The 23,110-nt window shown below is 36.9% G+C and overlaps 2 protein-coding genes across 2 annotated transcripts in view; one reads left to right on the forward strand and one right to left on the reverse strand.

Moving 5' to 3' along the window:
- Positions 1-11,201, reverse strand: part of LOC120628191 (nucleoredoxin-like) — a 68,212-nt gene extending 57,011 nt beyond the window's left edge. Inside the window, exon 1 of the mRNA XM_039896440.1 lies at positions 10,468-11,201. Within this exon, the coding sequence (XP_039752374.1) occupies positions 10,468-10,854 (387 nt within the window). The 5' untranslated portion in view covers positions 10,855-11,201. The remainder of the gene's footprint in view (positions 1-10,467) is intronic.
- Positions 11,202-13,794: 2,593 nt separating this feature from the next.
- On the forward strand, positions 13,795-23,063 carry LOC120628192 (crossover junction endonuclease EME1). Its single transcript, XM_039896443.1, has 11 exons — positions 13,795-13,822; positions 14,471-14,507; positions 14,680-14,775; positions 15,920-16,050; positions 16,398-16,571; positions 17,230-17,402; positions 18,118-18,191; positions 19,777-19,882; positions 21,061-21,143; positions 22,169-22,281; positions 22,823-23,063. Exons 1-11 carry the CDS (start codon positions 13,811-13,813, stop codon positions 22,976-22,978), a joined length of 1,155 nt encoding a protein of 384 aa, XP_039752377.1. The 5' UTR covers positions 13,795-13,810; the 3' UTR covers positions 22,979-23,063.
- The last annotated feature ends 47 nt before the right edge of the window (positions 23,064-23,110 follow it).

A 23,110-nucleotide genomic window follows, 5' to 3' on the forward strand; every position in this document is an offset into this window, starting at 1 on the left:
GAGCTTCGTAATTTGGGAGATGGAAGTGGAAAACTATTGTTTATAGAGAAGAGAGAAGAGAGAAGAGGCTTTTCTTAGTTATTCTTCTTCTATTGAAATTTTTTTGGTGGAATTTTTTATGAGCAATGGAGCATAAGCTTTAAATTTTGCGAACTGCGTTGTTCTTTCTCCAGGTTCAGGTTCAGGTTCAGGTTTCTCCAGGGTCTCTTTGTCCAGGTTTTCGGCGTGAACTAAAATAATGATAAAAAACTACGGCACCCATTTCCTAATTACGGGCTAAAAAACTAAAAACCATTACCAAGTTCTTGGCCTGACCATGAATCGAACACAAGTCTGAAAGTCTGATGACTACACCAACGTGGCAGTTTATAATATAAAAGGCGTTTATTTTAAAATCACAGACAGACACAAATTTCTATACTAAACTAACAGGCCTTAAAGTAGGGCTTACAATGCTCTCTGTAACAATTAATAGATAGCAGCCACCAAAATAGTTCCAATACTAGTGTACTATTTACTGATGAGGTGAATATATGATGAGGTGAATATAATAACGTCAAATCAGTGTGTTTGTAGTGACTCTACCACCTCTCTACGTTGACTAACTAATGCCCGTTTTCACTAACGACGAACTAGGTAATGCCTAAATAAGTTAAGCCTAATCTAGGGAGATTCCTAGGCATACAACAACCGTTCACCGATAGTGAACCTAAGAAATAGAAATAGAAAATATTATTACAAAAAATCAGTACAATCATTCTTTTGAATCCTGACTATATAGCTTAGGTGCCAGTTAGAGTTGGGGAAACGTTTGTTTTTCTTAAGACATCGCCTTAATCATGAGGCATTCGAATTGGGCGATGCCTGGGTTTAGAAATAACCGGCAATAGTTACATTTAAAATTGTATACCTTTTGTTAAATTTTTACTTTTAATTTGTTATGTTTATGTGGTGTACAATAAAAGTGTATTTATTCATTCATTCATTCATTTAAACCCAGTTACCCTCCCTAAAAAAACTATTTCATAGCGCATCAAAGTAAAACGCATTCGTGGCGACACATACTGATGTACTCAAATGCTTTTAGTGGGAAGCTTTGTTTGCGCAAGTGTAAAATGCATAGCGTTACATAAAACACTTGGAATGTAATGCTGCCCGGAGAGTGCTGACAAAGCGTCACTTCCGAATATTAAAACATTCACATTCCAAGTTCCCTACGTACCTAGTGATTTGGGCTACGGCCTGTCTTCCGAGAGGATCAAGTTCGATTCCCGGCACAAACCACTAGCAGTTATGTGCGTTTTTAATTTACGAAATTTAAATATCACTTGTTTTAACAGTGAAGGAGAACATAGTGAGGAAGCACTAACCACTTGACCACAATTAAGTTACAAATATACGGTAAGTGATAATGCAGTCTAAGATGTAAGCGGGCTATCCATATGCCTAATCGGTTTCAACGCCACATCTACTAGATACTTCGTTACTAGATACGGCAGAAGCCAGACCAGACCAAAGGTAATTCAGAAAACAAATTTATAATTTTTTCGGCCAGGAATCGAACCTGGGACCTCATGGTTAAATCCACGACGTTCACCGCTGCGCCAGAAAGGTCTTCCACATAATCCTTCCTCTTGAATCACTGTATTTCATTACATATTTTATTTCATTTCATTTCATTTCACTGTAGTAATTGCTGAAAACGCGTTGCGCTGTTTAAATAATCTAAGCGCATCGCATGAGGGAACGACTTTGTTGTATACTATGTAGGTACAGATAAAGATACAATAGACTGCTAAAATCATTATTTCGTTATTATATTATTTCGTTTTTCTCGGTTGGAAACGGAGAAAAAAGCGATATTTCTGTAGTAGGTAAGTAAGGAGCATTTGAAATTGCTCCAGTTCTAGTTGAAGCTGTCATCGTTCCATTTATCTGGTGCATTAAGCGAATGACCCGGCTCTGCACTTACCGCAGACTACACAAAAAACTTGATGTGCGAAAAGCAGTTAATATTTTATGTTAGACCTTTACATAAGTTTAAAGAATGTATCAAAACACATTTAATAAATCCAGGTTGGCTACTTTAATATTGGTGAATTACTTAATGACACGGTTGCTTAGAAACAAGCCGCTCCGCTTTCTTCTCATACAAGATGGAACAATTAATGTTAAATTATAAAATTATGTTGGAAAAGAGCTGCTGAGTTTCTTGCCGGCTGCTTCTCGGTAGAATTTGCCTACCGAGAAGTAGCCGGCATCTGCCTTCCGAGCCGGTGGTCACTACAAACAGACATATTAACGTCTCAAAATTAAAAGAAATAATTGAATTGATTTTTTTCCTTGAATTTACCTCTATTTAGCTTAAAGAACCGGCGTTGGGGTCCCCAGGCTCTGGAATGGCAAACTCGGGCCGGTAAACCAAGCATTGATAGACCCCCGACTAGTGAATACATTGGTTGAATATTATTGTCCCGTCTGGGTGGACAGACGATATTTAACAAATCGCATTGAGCCTCTGAAAGCAAACGGCACTGAATCCAGACTTATGTCTAGCAGTGGACGTCCATTATGTTCTGCCACGTACAAGGGCAAGTTTGGCAGCGTCGTAACATAAGATTTTAAATTGACACATCCAAAGCAATAACGCTAATTTCTCAAAACAAAAATTTCGATAATTTAAAGAACGATCAAAGTTATGAACCAAGTTCTATGATTTTAAAAGTGTCTTTTATTTATTTTTAAAAATAGCTTGCAATAATTCTAAAGGTTTACTTCATTGGTAAGTCAGATTTCGTAAATTACCTTAAGGGCATTGAACTGTAAAGTGAACTTCTGTTTTTGTTATCGTCTTCTCTATACGTGTTATTTTGGTTTTATCGTTACGTCTACTTTTTATTTTAGTCTGTGGCGCTAACAAAGAGTGGAAAAAATGGAGGCTAGGCAACATGCAGATGTCGAGCACTCGGGAATGATGACTGGCGCTCAGACAATGGGCCTCACAATGGATGGGAGGATACCGTATCTGTTGCACGCACCATTTTGAATGGTTCAGCATTCTGATTAACATCTGCCTCGTTTTCATGTTCGACAATAGGTAATACACCTGAGTTCAATTAAGGTCGCGCCACAAACTCTGCTATACCTTCTGTCTCAAGAGATAGGATAGGATAGGATTAAGGTCTCAGCCCGTCCAGTTTGCTCCTATGTGGATTCGGGGGTATAACTAACCACAATAGCCTTAAGCCAGACTTGAGCCGGCTTAGGAGTCGTGATGAATGATGAATGTATATACTTTTATTACATTAAATAGAAAAATATAACCAAACAACGTATACAATTTGGTGGCCTAATAGATTCATAGCGATATCTTCAATGGCGCAGAAAACATACAGAAAATAGGTGGGATGTTCAAATTAGCCGTGTATTAGGTAAATCCAGGACCTACAACTTATATCGCCACACACGAACATCGCTCCACTAGATACTCGTAGTTATAAATAAAAATATCCTTTATTTTATTTTTTAAAACCTTAAGTTGTGGTGTTGGTATTGTGGCTTTTTTTCTTTAACCATAAATTATATCGATGAATCTAAATAAGGTGTTACCTTTATTAAGTGAAAAATAACATCCAAATTGAGGATTAAGTGATTTAGGAAGAAAGGTACTTAACATTAAAAAGAAATTGTAGCGTCTTCTATCTATTATAATGTTAAGGATTACTAAAACGACAAAGCTTGGGTGTGATTTGCTCCAACCTTATAGCTTAATATTAATTTACTGTGAGATGGTGATAACAAAAAAAATACCGGGCTTAAGTTTGTAATGGGCTCTAGTCTAACACCCCTTACAATTACATTAACATATATGTATGAACACTTCATAAGTGCCTGTGATAGGCCTACATGAATAAAGAATTTTTGAATTTGAATTTCAAAAATTCTATATGTCGAAAAACCTGCCCAGAAATGATGCGTAGCTAGGTAGGTGTCGTAATTAAACGGCAATCAAATCGTTTCATTTCTTTGATTGTTGCATGCCACAGACAGACAGATTCAAAGAAGCGTTCAACATTCATAACACCCCACACTTTTCATATTCGACTAACTGAAACACATTTTACAACGAATCATTTCTCTCCATATTTTGTTAGGTAGGTTTGGTAAATAGAAACGCAAATTCAAACATTTACCTGCGCTAGGTAAGCCGGGCGGTAGTTTAACAAATTAATCCGCTCGCGCTAAATTATTCTAGTGTTAGTGCCGCGGCCGCGCTGTCACGGTCTGGTTAATGCAAGTATTTGCTCCGCGATATGATTTATGACGAGAACTAAGTTATTTAGTTAGCTGATGGAAATATCGACAAATCCAAAAATATTATCGTGGTATGTACCTACCCGTTGAACTATATTTAAGAAAAATAGATGGAATGCATTTCAAATAAATGTATAGAAAAGTATTTGCTAGTGTTTCGCCTAAAATCTAAACAAAATGTTTATCGTCATCAATCCATTCAGCAAGACATTTTGGTTTTTTTCATCACACTTGCTCTTAACGTGGACCTTATTACATCGACATAAGGATCATAATCTAAGATATTAGACATGCGTGTTTTATTTAAAATTACTGTACTTGTGCCCTATTTTAGACGGGTTATACGTATAATTTGCGTGCGCCAAGTAAACTTGTCGCACTCAAATAACAGTTTCATTTACGAAAAAACTCACGCGTCATTTTAAAATGGGCAAACAGCTCTTTTTCAACCGCAACAGCGAGTACTAAGATACTACTTATCCCGCATGAGTAATAAAAAGATTCTTTTTTTTAACATACAAAGAGGTTTTATTTGGCTGGCCCATAATCAACAGTCTAGGCACGGATTGGTGATCGCAGTAGATGGTAGTAGTTGCACAAAGGACGCTGCTGCCCGCTCTCCGTTATATTCCTTTATTCGCCTCGTACCCTCGCCCATGGGAAGAGGAAGCTTGTGACAATCGTATTCTGATCTGCCCTTACCGCACGGGAACAAGGTATAAATAAAAAATAATAAATATACTACGACAATACACACATCGCCATCTAGTCCCAAAGTAAGCGTAGCTTGTGTTATGGGTACTAAGATAACTGTTGAATATTTTTTATGAATAATATATACAAAAACTTATAATATATAGATAAACACCCAGACACTGAAAAACATTCAAGTTCATCACACAAATATTGTCCAGTTGTGGGAATCGAACCCACGGCCTTGGACTCAGAAAGGGTCACTGCCCTCTGCGCCAATCGGCCGTCAAAGGTAGGACAATATTTTCTAGAAATAGTCAAATCTTCCAAATGAGAAAATTATCTGGGTAAATGCTTCTCCTAGTCTCTATTTTATAAACTTAATCGCGTCAGTGGCTTTACAATTATCTAATTCTAATTCATCATATCTACCATCTTTTAATTCAGACCCTGTTAATAAATCCGCTTTCAAGTTTTTAGGGGAGTATAATGGAGGGTACTTACACATAGTTAGCATCACCCCGGGTGAATGTTTTCGCACGTGCACCGGACAACGCGGCCGGACTTGCGTCGCCTCATGCATACAATTTTAACAAATCGGCGAGACCATTGCGTGAGCGGATTGTTTTTATTTTATGAATACATTGCCGGCAGTGTTATCTACCTATATATATATATATATATATATATATAAAAGATAAAGTGTGTATGGCTACGGCTATGTTCCGTATAGGCCCCGAAACGGCTGAACGGATTGAGTAATCCTGTAAAGGTGACGATCGGAGCACTCCTATTTTTGAACTGTCAAACTGTCAATTATACAGCTTTTATTTACTATGATGCTATTCTAATGTTGGGTGTACATGGGTGTAGATAATAATCTTCACCCGCTCGAGAAGAGAATAGAAGAATATGAATACGGAGGGAAATAAATGATTTAATATATTATGAGACTTAAATTAAAAATTTAATGATGTAAGTTTATTGTATAAATAAAATAAAGCAAAATCTAGCCCGGCTGGGTACGCTAGTATTTGATATATTTTGATCTAATTAAATATTTTCATGACTTTTTGCTCTGATAGGTACAGAGTACAGTGTAACCTCGATTTAACAAATCAGAAGGGAATATATAAATATTTGTTATACTAATGAAGCTTTTGGTTTATCAAGGTGTATGTTATAATGTTATAAAATCATCTCAACATTGTTTTTGATAGTTGACAAGGTTATGGGTTGACAAAATTCGTTAATTAGTGAGAGGTTTTTACTTGCACTTTTTTGTTAGTTGAAAAATCGTTCGCAATGTAAAGGTATATTTTTCATTAACTCTTATATGGGCAATTTAAGGGGATTGCGAAGAATTTGTTGAATCGAGGAATTCGTTATTAAATATAACTATTGACTTTTTTGTAAATATATTTTTTCTCACGAGTAGTTAACGTCTCATTACCATCGAATCTTCTATTTATGCTGAACCAATCAATGCCATATTGTAACTGCATGCTTATATTTATCTCTCTGACGGATATTGCGATAAAATTAATTAATCCACATGCATGAACGTTAATAACTTAACCAAACATAACGCAGCCTTTATGAGAGCCGCACACCGCGTCACATAACGTCGGAAATGTGGCAACTTGCGGGATTATGACAATTTTATGGCTGCGTTCTAAAGTAGCTGCAAACCCTCCCCTGGCTAGGGTTACCAGATCTAAATATTAGGATTTCGGTCAATTATACGAAATATACGACAATTTTATCAGAAAATATTATTATATACTGCGTATTTTATACATGTTTGTGTTTGTGTGCATTTGTTTTTTTGAGGTTGGTTTGTCTTGTGGGTAACAATTGACAGAAAAGCAGATGACCCCACCTGCAGGGCTAGCACGGGCGGGAGATAAAAATTATATCCCCCGATTGAATCCCCTGACAAGGGATATAATTAACGTGCCCACCTGCTGAATCACTGGAACATGGGATAGGAGAAGTTTACCCCCGTTTATTAATACACATATATTATTTGGATATTATTTCCACTTGTGCGCCAGTGTTGATAAAGCTGTGGGAGAAGATGGAGAAGATACATTTATATCCTTTCCCCGGGGAGTTAATTGTCTCTTGCCCATGCTAGCGGCGCTGATGGTAAATGACAAGCCATTGCTTATAAACAGCAACACTTTGCAGGGGTGAATGAAGGAACACGCACTAAAAACCTGCCGCCCCCAGCCTAACAACCTGAGGCTGTTTGTACTACTAAGTAATATGTATTGCTACTTAAATTATAAGACTGTAATAATAAATACTGCTGATTTTCTTGCCGGCTTCTTCTCGTCAGAATCTGCATTCCGAACCGTAGTGACTCTACCACTATAAACATACTTGATGTTTGAAAAGTGCTTACAAAGTACGCCTGCTTGTAATAAATGGAATTTGAATTATGGAAGGTGTTAGGATGCTGAAAATTAAGACAAATTTTGCTCTTTCTGGGTAGAATCTGCATCCTTAACCGTTGGTAGAGTAACAACAAAAAGTCAGGCTTGAAAGTTTGTATGAAAAATTTGGGCGTAAGTATTAAAGCAGTATGAAAACTGCGCAAAAAGTACCCCAGATAGTCCTGTGATAATAGCTTAGGGGCTTCGTCGTTCGTAGTTTCCTTACTGGTTTAATATATTTACTATGATTCTAGTTGATTTTTTTGTCTTCTTAAGTTTTAACGGTTAGATTCCAAAGCGATGCTACTTTTAACAAAATAACTCTACAAATTTTATTTAAGGCAACCGAATCGACCTAATGGTAGAATGTTATCGTGGTCCTGCCCAAATTTGGAGGGCATATATAATCTTAAATGATTTTTCACCTATCAAAAATAGCTGATGTCATTCCATGGTTGTCAGGTAAATACCCGTCGTCTGGTAACCCTACCCCAGGGTGAAAAGTAATTTAGGGCGATACCCTCCCCTCTTAGCCGTTATTATAGGGGGATGTAGAGAAAGAAAACGAGTTAGTGCAAAGGAAACTAAGTGCAGGTGGATTTTGATGTTTATTTATGAGCGTTCGCTTGATCTGTGCAATCAAATTTTCAGTTTTTATAATGAATCGTTTTGTTATTTGATTTATGAACTGCGAGTATTTTTGTGAAAAGCTTCAGTGGAGTGAAGTAAAGGTTTGAAAATGTTTTGGGAACGTTATACTCGTGTGCTGAATGATTTCGAGAAGATGAGGCAAGAAACTTCTTTTGACGAGCTAGCTGTGGTTTTCAGTTAAAGATCCCGGGTCCGAATGCCGACATGGGCAATTATAATTACTCAATTTTCCCTGATCTGTTCTGGAGGCTTCCCCCGTGGCTAGTATTCTACCGACAAATTCGTTCCGCTAAGCGATATAGCGTTCCAGTACGATGTCGTGTAGAAATTGATTAAGGTTAGCCCGCTACCATCTTAGACTGCAATCTCCAGTATCTACTGAAAATTCGAATGAAGAAACGGGATAGATACTTCGAATAGTCATCTGTAAATGAAAAAATGTTGCAGTCTTGAAAATCACAGATCTTGGTGCCAATTTGTAAACATTTATAATGGATATACAGCTTTTGTACTTAAAAGATTTATTAAACTTGTAATTGTTTATTAAAAACCCCGTGGAATGCCAAGAATGCTGGACCTTAAATAGACAGGCTGATTCTGTAAAGATTTTTTTCAGGAATATAGTAGTCCGTAGCAGAAGAAAAGAAGTCCGTGCTACGGAGTGGGACAGTTAAACAGGGAATAATATCTCGTAAAAACATTTGGCACTTAGACTCCATGTCCCCATTGTCCCTCACAATGTTGTCTATATGGTAAACTTTACAAATAAAGGATCTTTTACGTCAGCTAGTAAATGCAGATATATGTATTTGTAGTAGTCAGATGCAAGAATTTTCTTTTGGTGCGTTAGAGTAACTTAAAAACCACTTTTACTGCATCTCTGGAATATCTTATTTGGCAAAGATTCGTTCACCTGCAAAGAGTTTTCGAGGTTATATGGGTTATATGCATTATCGTCACATACAAACGGTTTAAATCCCAGCTAAAACGTTCAACTTTAAAAAAGGTCGCAAATGGAATATTGCAGAACCTATTTTATACGTATACTTTAATTATAAGCTTACTTCACTTTAATGTTTCCGTACAGAAATTAAAAAGCATTTTCAATAGCCCAGACTATCAGTTACGGTCGCGAAATATGGAAATCGCATTGAAATTTTAATAAACATACAAAACACTCTTTTCGCAGCTGACGTCGCGCTCGCAATGTGCTCACTTTATGACTTTAATACCATTATCCGGCTGCGAATTTAATTTAATTAATTTTATGCTAGCATAATCGTACATATTTTCATAACAGAAAAACCGTGATAGCTCAACGTGCTAAAGGTTCACAAAGTTTGTATTTTGGGGTGCCTAGTTCAGACTTCATTATAATAAGGTGTCAGCTCAGGTAACGTCCAAGTCAGCTTATGTGCTATGGAACCCTTTTGGTTATTACGTTATACGAGGGAAAGAACTGCAATCGGGCCGAAGGTTAGGGGTCCATCCAAGTATGGGACTTGCGAACACGGGTGGGCGGCGAATTTATCGTCGATCAAATGTTGATGATCATGGCCACTAACCTTCCAGTGGCCCGATTAGGTATGAGACTGGCAGGTCTTGCATCGAATTGTTGGGGCTTTGGGGCCGATGACAGCGCATCGTGGCGTGGGTAGTGTGTGGCCAAAACACTTATATTACCAAGTACAGGCCGGTGTTTGGTGGGGCAGCGGTAAACTATATCTCGGTCGGCTCCCACTGGGAGATTGTGGCTCTGCCAGGTGCTGGGAAAAGAGGGTGGGGGAATGGCAAACGTTCTCTACATTCACCGTCGAGTCTTCAGAGGAATTGTGGGTGATGGGAGTTGTCGATTATGTTTGGCAGTAGAGCTTTTTGTAACAGGTCCCCCTTGGAAGTGCTACCACCATAGAATTCAAATTCAAATCCTTTATTTGCAGATTGGTTTTACATTGTTGGTACACAAAATATAGGGACAAACAATCCGCCTTAGATGGCATGCAAAAAATATATATGTTCGTACACTAATTCCTACTTACTATAATAATACTATCCTAAGTCAATCGACATTATTAAAATAACAATGATATCAAATTTACAAATATCTTATCAATTATTATCCATGTCTAATTATAATCACTGTAAATGCTTATTTCGGCCGTTAAGCAGCATTATTGCAATGCTGTGCTCGGGTAAGGGGATGGTTTATACTAATTATATATAATTTATAATCATTTTTCCCATACAAACTTGTATCTGCTATTTTACTCGATATCCTATGACCCACCGTATGACATTGTCCGCCTGTTCTAACTTTATTATCTCTTTATTCATTACATCAGTTAATAATAAAATTAATTGAGCTTACCTTCGTGTCTACATCATGAAAGGGCACCGCGAACCACGGCTTTCCAGTCAGAGTGCGCCGAAACCCTGCTTCCCTCTCCACCGGGCCTTCAGGGGTGCCGACGTGGGCCCACAACACAACTTCCACCACCTTCAGCCTCGGAGACACCCGCCTGTAAACCTCCTCCAAGCGAACACCGAAGTCGTCACTTGTGTCGCTTATGTTGGCGAACGAGAAATATATCCCACACACAGCACCCTCCCCATCTTCAACGCAGTCGGACAAAGCCCCCAACGTCGGCACATTTTCGAATTTCCCATTCTGGGTCCCAGGGGAATCGCACTTCACTAGCACACGACCGAAAAGTTTTTCGCGCCAATCCATTTTGCTTATTTTTTTTGGGTCCATAAACAACTTACATTTTTTTAATCAGGTACGTTTAGTAACGGCAAAAGTTCGGTTCGACTTTGTTTGTTTGCTTTTTAAAGCCGCGCGACTGGTTTCGCTTTAAGTGTTTATTTTGTTCAGTTTAACACTAAAACGTGTCTAAAATACACAATAGGTAGAATCAGATCAGCGTTTAAAAATAAAGTTAAGTTAAGGCTTAATAGCACTGAGTCATCGGCTTTATATTGTCAGTTATGGTGTTATGGGCGCGATTTATGGACGCGATACGGCAAATAGGAATTATTTTTAAATTCGAAAAGCTGCGTCGTGCGCTACGCGGAGCAACGCCCGAACGCCCTCGTAAACAAAGGCAGACTGGAGGTGGAGGGAAAATGAGGGAACCCTCTCTCAAAGATTAAATAATGGAACGCAGATGTTTAATGGTTCTAGCAACAATTGAAAAAAAGTTATGTTATTTTAACTAATATTATAAATGAGAAAGAGTGTTTGTTTGTTTGTCCTGGCTTCACGCCGCAACTCAGCAACAAATCAAATTGTTTTTGGTGTAGAGTTAGTTAAGTTACATAGGCTACTTTTTATCGCTGGAAAACAAACAGTTCCCACGGGATTTGTAAAAAACCGAAATAAACGCGGATGAAGAACGCGGGCAACTGCTAGCAACATTAATAATTTCATTTAACTTTACAGGATTCAAAGTTTAGTTGTAAGATTAACTAACCGATCCAACTTCACAAGCCCTTGAGAATATTAGTGATAACCCTTTAAGCATCCTCTTGATGTATTCTCTTGAAAAGTGATATTTTAATTGCATTACTTCACTTAAACACACATAACAAACAAAAAGTTAAAGGCGTATACCGCGAACAAACTCAGGTCCTCCGTAAGGGACCAAACATACAACACTACTCAAAATGCCAGGGCATAATATACTCGCGTGAATTTTTCACTTCTGCAATGTTTATTCTTTGCGCTGTCCTCTCATATCTCACGTAGAGTTGAGATTGCTCGGGCCTGAATTAATTCAGGCAGGTTCGAGACAATCCCTCGCGGAGGGCCGAGGGCGATGCAAGGGCAAGCTTTAGGTTTCTCTTTGATGCCTAGCACGCGTCGACCCTGCATTGAGTAGCGATAGAACACTACCACCCTTATTCACAATTCGCTAATATTGCTATGAAGTCGCATAGTACCTACATTTGAACACATGTGGGTATCGAATTCAAGTAGAAACACGAGAAACTGACACTGTTGTTTATAGATGAGGTATATTTGCCATGATCTGGTCAAGCAAAATTCTTTAGTTTTTTTTTGTTCGAACACGCTAATCCCTGGAACTAGGTACCTACCTGAAAAATATTTTTTTGCTAATTGGTAGCTAATTGATTTAAGGGTATTACAAAAAATCGAATCCATATGTATTTGTTTTTTATTTCAAGTGTCAGTTTACGAGTACCCTAAACTTTACAATCCGCCGACTTGGGGTCTTAACTTTAGACGTTGTTTAACGTCGTTAGACATCACATAAGAGATCGTGAAACGCTTTATCTCTAGGAATCACCTAAATCACTAGCCATCCGATTAAGGCGATCTCTAGATGAAATGAAAACAAGCATTAATCTCATTATTATCGGCTAAACTGTTACGATGTTGTATGAAGATGACAGGTCGGCTACGGTTAGCAACTGTCACAAAAGTTACAGAATATCATGGGATGGAAGTATGCACACTGCTCTACTGCGGTTAAAAGGGCTTAGGAGACAATACATTTTAGTGATTATAATGACGCAAACGACGACTGCTGACCGATATAGCTAAGGAATAAGGATAACTGAAAAAAATATGTTTTTACCGAGCATGAAAGAATGATTTACGTAAGACTACGCCAGACGCAACCTATTGCATTTTACTTAGGCAGTTTTTAGGGTCAGGAATATAATAAATGTATCGTAAACCGGGCACGAACTGCGTGATTTATGTGACGGATTTATGTGAAATCAATAGGCGCGCGCTACCAATAATAAAAGTTCATTGAGATGCGTTGTACCTAAACTGTAGTATATACGTGTGCCTTTAGTCGATAGTAACATATTGAATACCTACTTTTAAAGCACAATGTGTTACTCTTGAGTCGGTTTAGGTAAGTGTTCTACAGCGGGATCCCTCTATCATAGACAGCGTTGTAAAGTGTATCTATTTTTGTATTGCATCAGCGTGGTTTATAAGAAACAACGCCATTTCTTATATATAGTTCAACGGGTTCAGCACGAAAATATTTTGGAATTGTCGATATTTTTGAACTATATTTAAGAAATGTTCATTAACAACGAAAATCTTAGTTTAAAATCTTTAATTAAACAACGCCATTTTCTTAGCTCTGGATTAATCACCAAAGGGCTAATACCATTGACTATAATCTAATCACTTGCCACAAGCAAGTGATGATGTAGTCTAAGATGGTAGCGGGCTAACCTACTAGGTGTATGACAGGTGTATGGCAGCTTATTACACATACATTCTAGCATATATTATGCTAGAATATATGTGTAATAACTATATGTAAAATAAACGGGGGAAAATTTCTTCTATTCCATGGACACGTTAATTGAATTCTCTGTCAGGGGATATAATAGGGTTATATATAATTTTTGTCCCCTGCCTGTGCTAGCCAAGAACGGCCGCATCCGGGCGCGTGCCGTCCTGGAGCATCGTGAATTAAGTCAGTTTTCAGAAACAAAAAATAATAGAGGCTTGTCTGAAAAAAAGTAGCCAATACAAACGTTCAAATGTGAGTTGGAAGTTCAGGGCTGCGGGAGAGCTACAGACTTTGTAAAAAATTCGCCATTTTTTTGTCTTTTCTTGATCTATAGATTTAAAGTCTATTCGTATACTTTATCTAAATTAGTCACAGAAAATAGTTCACTTTTTAACGTAGTGTTTTCTGTGGACTTGACACTGACAGATGTCACCAAAAGTTTGTTTTGTTTTGATATTTTAAACACCTAAGATAAAACTGTTTTTACCGCCCAACGTTGCCAAAAACTTAAGCCAACTTTTTAAACTACTCCAAAATGGGCCCAATAACCCTGCTACAGTGGAACTGTAAAAGTTTACGTCCCAAGAAACATGAGTTAACCTTCATAATCCCACCATTCTTCCTCCCAAAGTCCCCCGTCCTTTGAGTGTTAAATGTTTTTTAATGTTTGTTTTCAGTCCTTATTGTAGATTTTTATGTAAATATATAGTAAGTAATAAAATTAAAGTATAATGTACAAAAAATATCCGTGTAAGATATATATGCATGTGTTGTCTGTGTCCTTAGGTTAAAGAGCTAACTAGCTAATAACAACTATTTCTTGGTACAAATTCAAAATTAACTTTTCATTAGTTTCACCGATCAATCTCCTTCGTGCCTTCTTCATCTACAAGACATTGGCGAAATACCTTGTGCCCAGTTGGCACAGACAAAAGCCATAAACAAGAATTGAATTGAATTGAAAACTGTTTTTAGACTATAATTAAAATTTAAGACAACATGAGCGCGATTACAATAGAAATAAGTTCTGACGATTCAGACGATTCAGACGACAGCTTACTTATTGCTAAATATTTTAATTTGCAGCAACCTAAAGAAAATCCCGTGGAGGAGGAACTACAAGGTATAATTTACAAATTTCAGCTGTAGTCAGAGTTACAATAATAAAAATCAGAAGAAAATGTATATTAATGGGTACATTCACTCATTAGTTATTTTAAATATTATTTCAATAGTTATAAATGTTAAACAATCCATTTTATAAGCTGTTAATTCAATTGCTATTTAATTTTCAGACTCTGAAGATAGTATTTCATCGTCTGTGAGTGGGACTACTAAAAGTACTCAATCTCAAGAAAGTGGAAAGAAAAAGGCCTGCAGAAAAAAAACCTGTAAGTTCAGAAATTGTTACTAATATTATATAAGTAAAGCGGTGGTAGCTGTTTCAGGGGTTGAGTTCGAAACCCAGAATGCACCTCTAACATTTGTGGAAAACATTGTGAGGAAACCTACAAGCCTTAGAGTTCTCCATAATGTTCTCAAAGGTGTGTGGAGTCCACCAATCTGCACAGGGTCAGTGTGGTGGACTACAGCCTTAACCAGTTCTCATTATGGAAAGAGACCCCTGCCCTATAGTGTGCTGGTAACTGTGCGGGTTGATATGATGATTATTTATGCAAAAGTGTGTTGGTTTAGTGTGTCCTGTGTTCACACAATGACTAAGCAACCAATCAACAAGATTGGCTTAGAGTTAGTTTAAAGTATGGAGAGTAACAATGACTACTTTTTATCCCCCAAAAAAAAGGAGGTCCAATGGGATTTCTAAAAACCTGTGATAAACGCAGACAGTCAGTACATTATAAAGATAGAAAAAGACTTTCAGTGCAGTTTCAAATTATTGGTAATAATTTTGGAATGAATATGTTTACTCCCTATCCCTCCTAAGTATAGAATATAGAAAGATGATAATTTAGCGGTGAACATATCAGCATTGCTTTTGCGGGTGAGGATTGAGTTTGATCTCCAGCATGCACCTCCAACTTTTCAAAGGTTATAAAAGTGAAGGAAAACTTAATGAAGTAACCTGCATGCCTGAGAGTTCTCCATAATGTTCTCAAAGGTATAGATCTCACACCCTTCTCATTGTAAGGGGACATCTGTGCCCCATAGTGAGCCAGTAATGGGTTGATATTGATGATGGGAAGCATAGTAAGCTGCCTTTTCTAGTTTTTATCACGTAATATATTTCAAGTCTATCATCCTTAATTGGATCAATGTAGGCTCTAAATGCAAGTGGCATTTCTATGAAATAAGAGGCCAAAGCTTAATATTGTGATTTCAGAATAATTAAAAGATTCAGATGTTCACACATTGTATGAAAAATTGTATAGTTACATGGACCATTTTGTTTCACCATTAAGGCAAGGCTTTTTTCTGTTGGCAAGTTCATTGACAGAGCAAGGCGATGCCCATGGCAAGGTGCCATTTGACTGTACATTATTAGTAAAACTAAAAGTTAATATTATACATTGTCAGGTAGTAAAAAAAATGATGTAAGGAAAAAAGTCACAGCAGCTGAGAAGCAGGCATTGAAAAAGAAGTTAGCATTGGAGAAAAAGGAAGCAAAAGATGCTAACAAAATATATAAACCTGGAGAGTGCATGAAGGTTATATTTAAATTTAATTGAATTTAAGTTATGGGTACTTAGAATTGTGAGATTGTGACAATTAAAAGCATATATGGCTGATTTGTCTGTGGATGTATTCATAGATCATAGGGACTTTAGTTTGGATGGCAATATATTTAATGTGAGGATTTTCAATCAATTGTATCTTTATACAATATAGATGTACATCTATATTGTATAAAGATACAATTGATTATATAAGGGAATGTGTTAAATATTGTACAAGTTTATTACTGTATATGGTAAATATGTATATTGTTAGTGCCCTTAACAAATAAATAAATAAATACAATAAAATAAATTAAGTTTCAATAAATTTTTTCCAGTATATGACCATAGAAATGCACCCAGTTCTGTTTGAGTCATGGTACTGTGCAGATATAGCCCGAGAGGCTAGTGCCAGTGGAGTGAAAGTTAAAGCTTCGCCAGCGATTTGTGACCCTGCTCTTGTACTATGGACTAGATCTGTTCCTCCTACCCTAACAACGAATCAAGGAATGGTAAGTTGTTATTATGTTTATGTTACAACCACCTGCTCATTCATTGTTATGGACAAGAAATTTGTTAAATACATTAGCAAGTAACAATAGAAGATGCGATCCTTCTACTTACACTATTTTTTTCTTCTTAATTTTTATGAAAGGTTTGTTGCCTTGTTCTTATCTGAACATGCCACCCTCATCGGAGCTGCTTAAAGGATATTTATTACTGCCTACGCTTAATGAACACTTTATATATGTCATAAAGTTTTCTGGCCTCCTTAGATAATGGTTGCGCCAAAACAGTGTTACATACCCCCAGTTCCCGCAAATCAAGATTAAAGTGAGCCCTGAACGAGAGTTTTTCTAATTCGCTTCGGACACATTCCACCAAAATGTGAATGTGTGTGTGTTTATATTGCAGAAAATACCTGTATGATCAATTTAAAAACTTGTTAACGGGTTCATAGATATAGATGGAGACATCAGACATGCAGGTTTCCTCACGATGTTTTCCTTCACTGTAAAAGGTGATATTTAATTCCTTAAATTAAAAACACACATAACTCTGTAATGCACGAGTCGGTGGAAGTTGAAGTGGCAATTTTTCTAGTGTAATTGGCTTTTGGTCATTCTACTTAATAATTAATAAATAAATATTTTTTTATGAAATGCGCAGGTGGAACTGACAGCATCCAGGGTGCAGTGCGAGCACGGGTTGTACGTGTGCCGGCTGGAAGATGTGGCGGAGCTGGTGGCCGCACGCTCGCTGACAGACACCCTGCGGCGCGCCGGCCAGTTGGCGGGGTGCACGCTCAGCCTCGTGCTCTACGGGTCCAAGGACTATTTCAAGTAGGAAATTGGCGCAGAATTAAGAACACACAGAACCCTCATTCATTATTGCATGCAGTGCATTGTGTCCAAGAACAGTGAAAACGCCCCGCGTTCTTTCACACCAGCGTAATGTTGCTAGCTCACAAACTGTTCCCATTCCTCCAATTTTATTGTATCAGAGAAAAAATAATGGGAACCGTTTTTTTCCTGGAACTGAAGCCCATGTTACTCAGCGTCCTTTCAACTAACTCTATGCAATAAATAAAATTAATGGTGGCTTAGTTAGGGCGTAAAGTACAAACAAACAAATCATCATAATCATCATCATCATCAATAATATCTGAACATTAGAAGTTTCGAAAGGTTTATAAATCTTCAATATGACTGAAAGCCAGCCTGATATATTTTGTTTTTTTTTATTATGTGCCTATATTGCTATGTAAAGCTAAGCAAACACTTTTTTATTCTTAACCATTGAAACTTGATAAATCTTGACTTGCGATTTTCTTATCTCAAATGGGGGCATTTGAGATAAGAAAATTTGATTTTCCATTAAAAAAACCATAATAACTAATATTAGGGTTTTTAAACCATTGTTTGAAAAAAAAAGCGTTGCAATATTCTTGTGTGTATTATTTAAATAAAAACAGACTTTCACCGAGGCGAGACTTAATCTGTGAAAACAATTAGAGTCAGATTAGGGAAGAATCTAAAGAACTTCTTTTTGCCACAGGACATCCGGTCGTAAAACAACGAACAGCCGCAATAAACTTATCAAAGAAGTGGATTTGGAAAAAGCAATAACAGGTACAGGACTTCAAACACGGCAGAAATTTTTCGACAAGCTAGTATGCACAGAATCAAAAACATGCAGACCTCATTCCGCTATTATTGCATGCAGTGCATTATGTCCGAAAACAGTGAACTCGCGAACGTCTCACTTCAGACCCGTGAAAAGTTACTAGCTCATCTTTTCCCATATTCCTCATTTTATGGTAAACATATAGAACATTAGAGATAAAATAACTACTGTCAACCGCTAAATTGAATACAGTGACTAACAGCCTGTTCGAGAAACACTACTAAAGTTGAGTGGTTTTTGATACTTCAATATTACTTGTGTACACGGTTTCTGTATTTTCGTCATTCTGTGCTAGTATGTTAGGTCTATGCCAACTCACCAATATGTATTACATACTAAATTTGGTACTTGGCATACTGGGGTGCTATATACATTCGGTCAAGGGCGGATCCAGCTTTGGCGCCAGGGGTCACATAGTCGTGGTCAAGTCGAGAACTTAGAATTAAATTTTGATGACAATAGATACAAGTAAAAAGTAGGTATTTTATTAATGTACCTAAGCGTACATAATGCCATCTTCTCTTGATGACATCCAGAGAATTATTATCACTCACGGAATGAGGAAGCCAATTTATATTCCATAACCGTGGTAAATGAAAGTCAAAGTCAAAGTCAAAAATATCTTTATTCAAGTAGGCCCACAGGTGGCACTTTTGATGCGTACATAAGAATTACACGGTAGTGAGATGATGGCGATAACCACATTCGTAAACTTAAAACTAAAGCTACGAGGGTTCCAAACGCGTCCCGGTCTAAGAAGAAGCCCACAACAAACTTAGCCGGGTGTTTTTTTTTTTTTTTTTTGTTATCGCCATCTCACAATGTAATTTTAAATTATTAGAAGAGCAACCTGGTTAGAGCAATAATTTACACCCAAGCTTTTTTATCGTTTACGTAGTCCTTTATACTATAATAGGACTTTTCTATAAGCTTACGTTTAATACAAACTTTGAACTTTTTAAGAGACATCTCCAAGATGTCAATTGGTAGTTTATTGTAGAATTGTATGCAATTTCCTTTAAACGAATTTGCCATAACAGCTAGATGACGCAAAACTCCGCTAGAGTAAAGGGGTGGGTTCAACAAGTGTGTAGTGCATAAACTAAGAATTTATAACTTAGTATAAACGGTATATACTCGTAGCATAAAATATTAACAAAACAACAACACAATTTTAAAGTAGGTTTAGTATACTCGTATAAGTTCAATTGCAAACAATAAGAAATAAAATAATTCAGAGAACTAACAAAAATAACATGTAAGTTAAAACACACGCACTGGAATAATGAAAAAGTGACTACTTTCCATTTATAAATAAATTTCTGAAATTTAAGCCTCTCTCTCTCTAATCATCTAACTTATGTTTCATAAATTGACCAGCCTGACTGGATATATTGCGACTTTCTATTTGGTTAAGAGCATATTTTATAATTTTTATTATTGTTTTTACCTACGCTCAGGCCGCGATTGTCAGGGTATCGCAGGTTCAAATCCTGTCGGTTACGAAAATTGTATGTATGCATTTTGCAGACCTGCTGGTGAGTGCGGACTGCGACACGGTGCTGGTGAACACCCCCAACGAGTTGTCGCTCACCATATTGCACTTCACCAAGGCCGTCGCCGAGCTGCCGCACAAGTGAGCATGATTCGTAGAAAGTAATAAATTAAAAAAAAACAACGTATGTGTAAAAAGTATAACGACGAATTTTTTTTTTTACAAATATAAAAAAAATCTTTATCGGATAAATAGCAAAAGATTTTTTGATATATATCCGATGTACATCTTGTAAATTAAAACCGAAATAATACTTCACAGGCTTTAGAGTGTTTGTTTTTCTCACATAGGTATTTTCGTGGTACAATCCTGTATGGACTTCTCCATTTTGCATTGTTAGCTTCTAGTCGCTCGCTCTTGATCTTGTTTTCCTTGCTTTGCAACTTTGCTATTCTAGAGGTACATTATGTTTTTGAGTAAACTACTGCCATAGTTTTTACTGAAAGAAACCAGATACAGCCCATAACATGCAAAAGTAAAATCATGTGATTCCTGTCACTTTATTAAGTACGCGTCGCGTAGCGTAGGTATTATGTGCGTGTCGGTATTTTATCTTCAATAGGGTTGTCAAAAGTAAACACTTAGAATGTGATGAATTAGTTTGTATTGAACAATAAATATGCTTCTTTTGATTTAATATTTTACAGGGTGATTTCTTATTAAATAGACTCATGCACCCTTCACCAGTATTCCGTTACACGATGTATATCCAGGCTAAGAAAAAGAATATTTGTAAGGGGATTAAACACTTAAAAATGTGAAAGGAATTTGTAAACTAATATAAGTGTCGAAATACCACATTTTTTATTTAAAAAGAGGAACATAAAAATTAGTGTTTATTTGAGAAAGATTTCAATGAAGTAATTTACAGGGGATTTTTTTAACTTTAAATGGTTGCCGTTTTGGGAAACAATATAAATGATTCTGAATCAAAGTTTTTCAATATGACAGGGTAAACATTGAACTACAAAATGTTTTGTTCAGAAGACAGGAAAAAATCATGATTTTTGTGGACTCCACACGCCTTTGTGAATTGTTGTCATTGTGGAGAATTCCCAGGCATGCAGGTTTTGTCACCTTTCCTTCACCTTTCCTTCACCGTTGAAGCAAGTGATATTTGAATTTCTTAAAACGCACATAAGTTATGAAAAATACGTATAAAGCGTGCGTGGTGGGTTTCGAACTCGGCGCCCCGAAAGTGAAGCCGAAGTGCTAACCACTGGGCTATCGCCGCTTCACGTTATTCTCTTACTCATCAGGAAAGCAAAGCGGGATGTGGACGAACAAGCGGAGTTCTACATGCGCGGTGACAACAAGAAGTGCGTGTCCGTGGACAAAGATGGTAAGATCGGTGGCAGTATACCACATTATAAGTTGCGAAGTAGTTGAGCTTTCACTTCTCATTTTATATCTTTCAATTTCAATTTCAATTTATTTGCATTGCATGGGCAATGCAAATAAATTAGTATGAGTAAAGTAATGGTACTTTACTCATACATTGTTCACAATAATATAACAATAATCAAAGGCAATTGTAATGAAAACCCTGTTAGGGCGCAGCAGCTATTGGGGTAGTAGAGGCAGACCATTTAATAATAAAAAAATTGGTTGCCTGTAAAGTCGGTATACGGGCGAAAGTTTTACGTGACAACGACTTTGAGTGGTAAAATAATTTTAATGTGAATATTCATTCGTATAGTAGGAAGAAGGATGAAATAATAGTAACAATTTAAAACATTTATTTATACAAAGAATTATATTTAAAACATTAATTTATACAAAGAATCTCGCACTGAATTTCATATTAACAAAATTTTATTTCTACCTTTACACATACATACGTATTTATATACAAATATACATACAATAACTTGCAATACATTTGCGTACAATGAAACAGCGTTTACTACAAAGGGACGCGTGCCTTTCACTTTTTATGTCTGTCTCTCTCGCTCTTAGGCGGGCTAACCATGCCCGAGTGGAAGGGACGCGTGCCTCTCACTCGCTCTCATTGTGAGCGCATAACGTGAGCGGAGCGTAACGCAGTTTCTTGAAGTGTCACCCGGCAAACCAATTTATAAGACGTTGTCACGTCAAAATATAATATTTCATTATTTAAAAAAATCGTCTAAAATGTAATTAGTTTTATTATTTTAATTATTTTTTTAGTTAATATATAAACACGTTATAATTCTCATTTTCTTTGATATTTTCTGGGATTCTATTATAAATTCGAATGCATAATTTGACATTGATTACGATTTCGCCGAAGCTCATGATGATGACGTGGTACATTGTTAATTTTTTAGAAATGTTGTATTGTATATTACTTTGAATGGTTTGAATTTAATCACTGACATGATGCAGGTAATGGCTTGAGCCGCCTGTGGCAACAGATGCTTGCGGTGCTGCCGATGGCTAGCCTGGAGTCATCGCGAGCTCTGTGCGCGCAGTACCCCTCCCCCCTGGCTATGTTTGAGGTAAGTATTTCATCACTTCGAGTACAGTTAAAGGGATTTTTGGAAGCGGAGGTAGCCTGGTTAGGACTAGGAGGGGGCCGAGTTAGAATTCCAGAACGCAACTCAAACTTTTCTAATTTATGTGCGTTCTAATCTTCTATCAACGGTGAAGGAAAACCTGCAGGTTTTCCTTCACCGTTGATATTTTTGCCTGAGAGTTGTATGGGATAATAGTGTTTACTAATAATTTAACTTCTAAGATACTAAACGTTTACCATAAAATGTTGAAAATAGGAAAAAATTGCGAGCTAGCAACATTTCGCGGTAGTAAAGTGAGACGTGCGCGGGGCGTTTTCATAATTTTTGGACACAATGCAAATGCAAAATTAATAATGTGTTTGATTAGTTAGAGGGTAAGGTAAGGACAAATACACAAACAAAGTTGACTAGTTTAGTATGAATAATATTGGTTTGAGAAAATAAATTGAATGCTACATTTTGGTTTTTATAAAATAGGTACTTACTAAAAAAAACACTACAGTTAATTGTTTTTTTAAATCAGGCTTTGGAAAATCCTGGAGGTGCGAAAGACGTAGCTGGCGTGGGAGTGACGCGTACCGCCTTGCCCGGCGCCAAGAGTCGTCGCATCGGACCCGAGTTCGCGAGGAAGCTGGAGCTTTTATTCACGGCTACAGACGGCGGCACTTTGATAGACTGACTTATAACATTTACAAATTTAGAATTAATTAAAAAAAATGTAATTTAAAATTCGGTGATAATAAACGTACCTTTCCTATGTTTGATTTTGTTTTTTTACCACGTAATAATAATAATTGGGTTATTAAGTTGG

Source organism: Pararge aegeria, chromosome 12, assembly GCF_905163445.1.
Source record: "Pararge aegeria chromosome 12, ilParAegt1.1, whole genome shotgun sequence".
NCBI lineage: Eukaryota > Metazoa > Arthropoda > Insecta > Lepidoptera > Nymphalidae > Pararge > Pararge aegeria.

Bases quoted from the DNA above. Each gene is read 5' to 3' on its own strand.
- LOC120628192 (XM_039896443.1), top strand. The intron at 17,403-18,117 runs GTAGGAAATTGG...TTTTTGCCACAG, and splicing joins GGGTCCAAGGACTATTTCAA to GACATCCGGTCGTAAAACAA. The intron at 21,144-22,168 runs GTAAGATCGGTG...GACATGATGCAG, and splicing joins CGTGTCCGTGGACAAAGATG to GTAATGGCTTGAGCCGCCTG.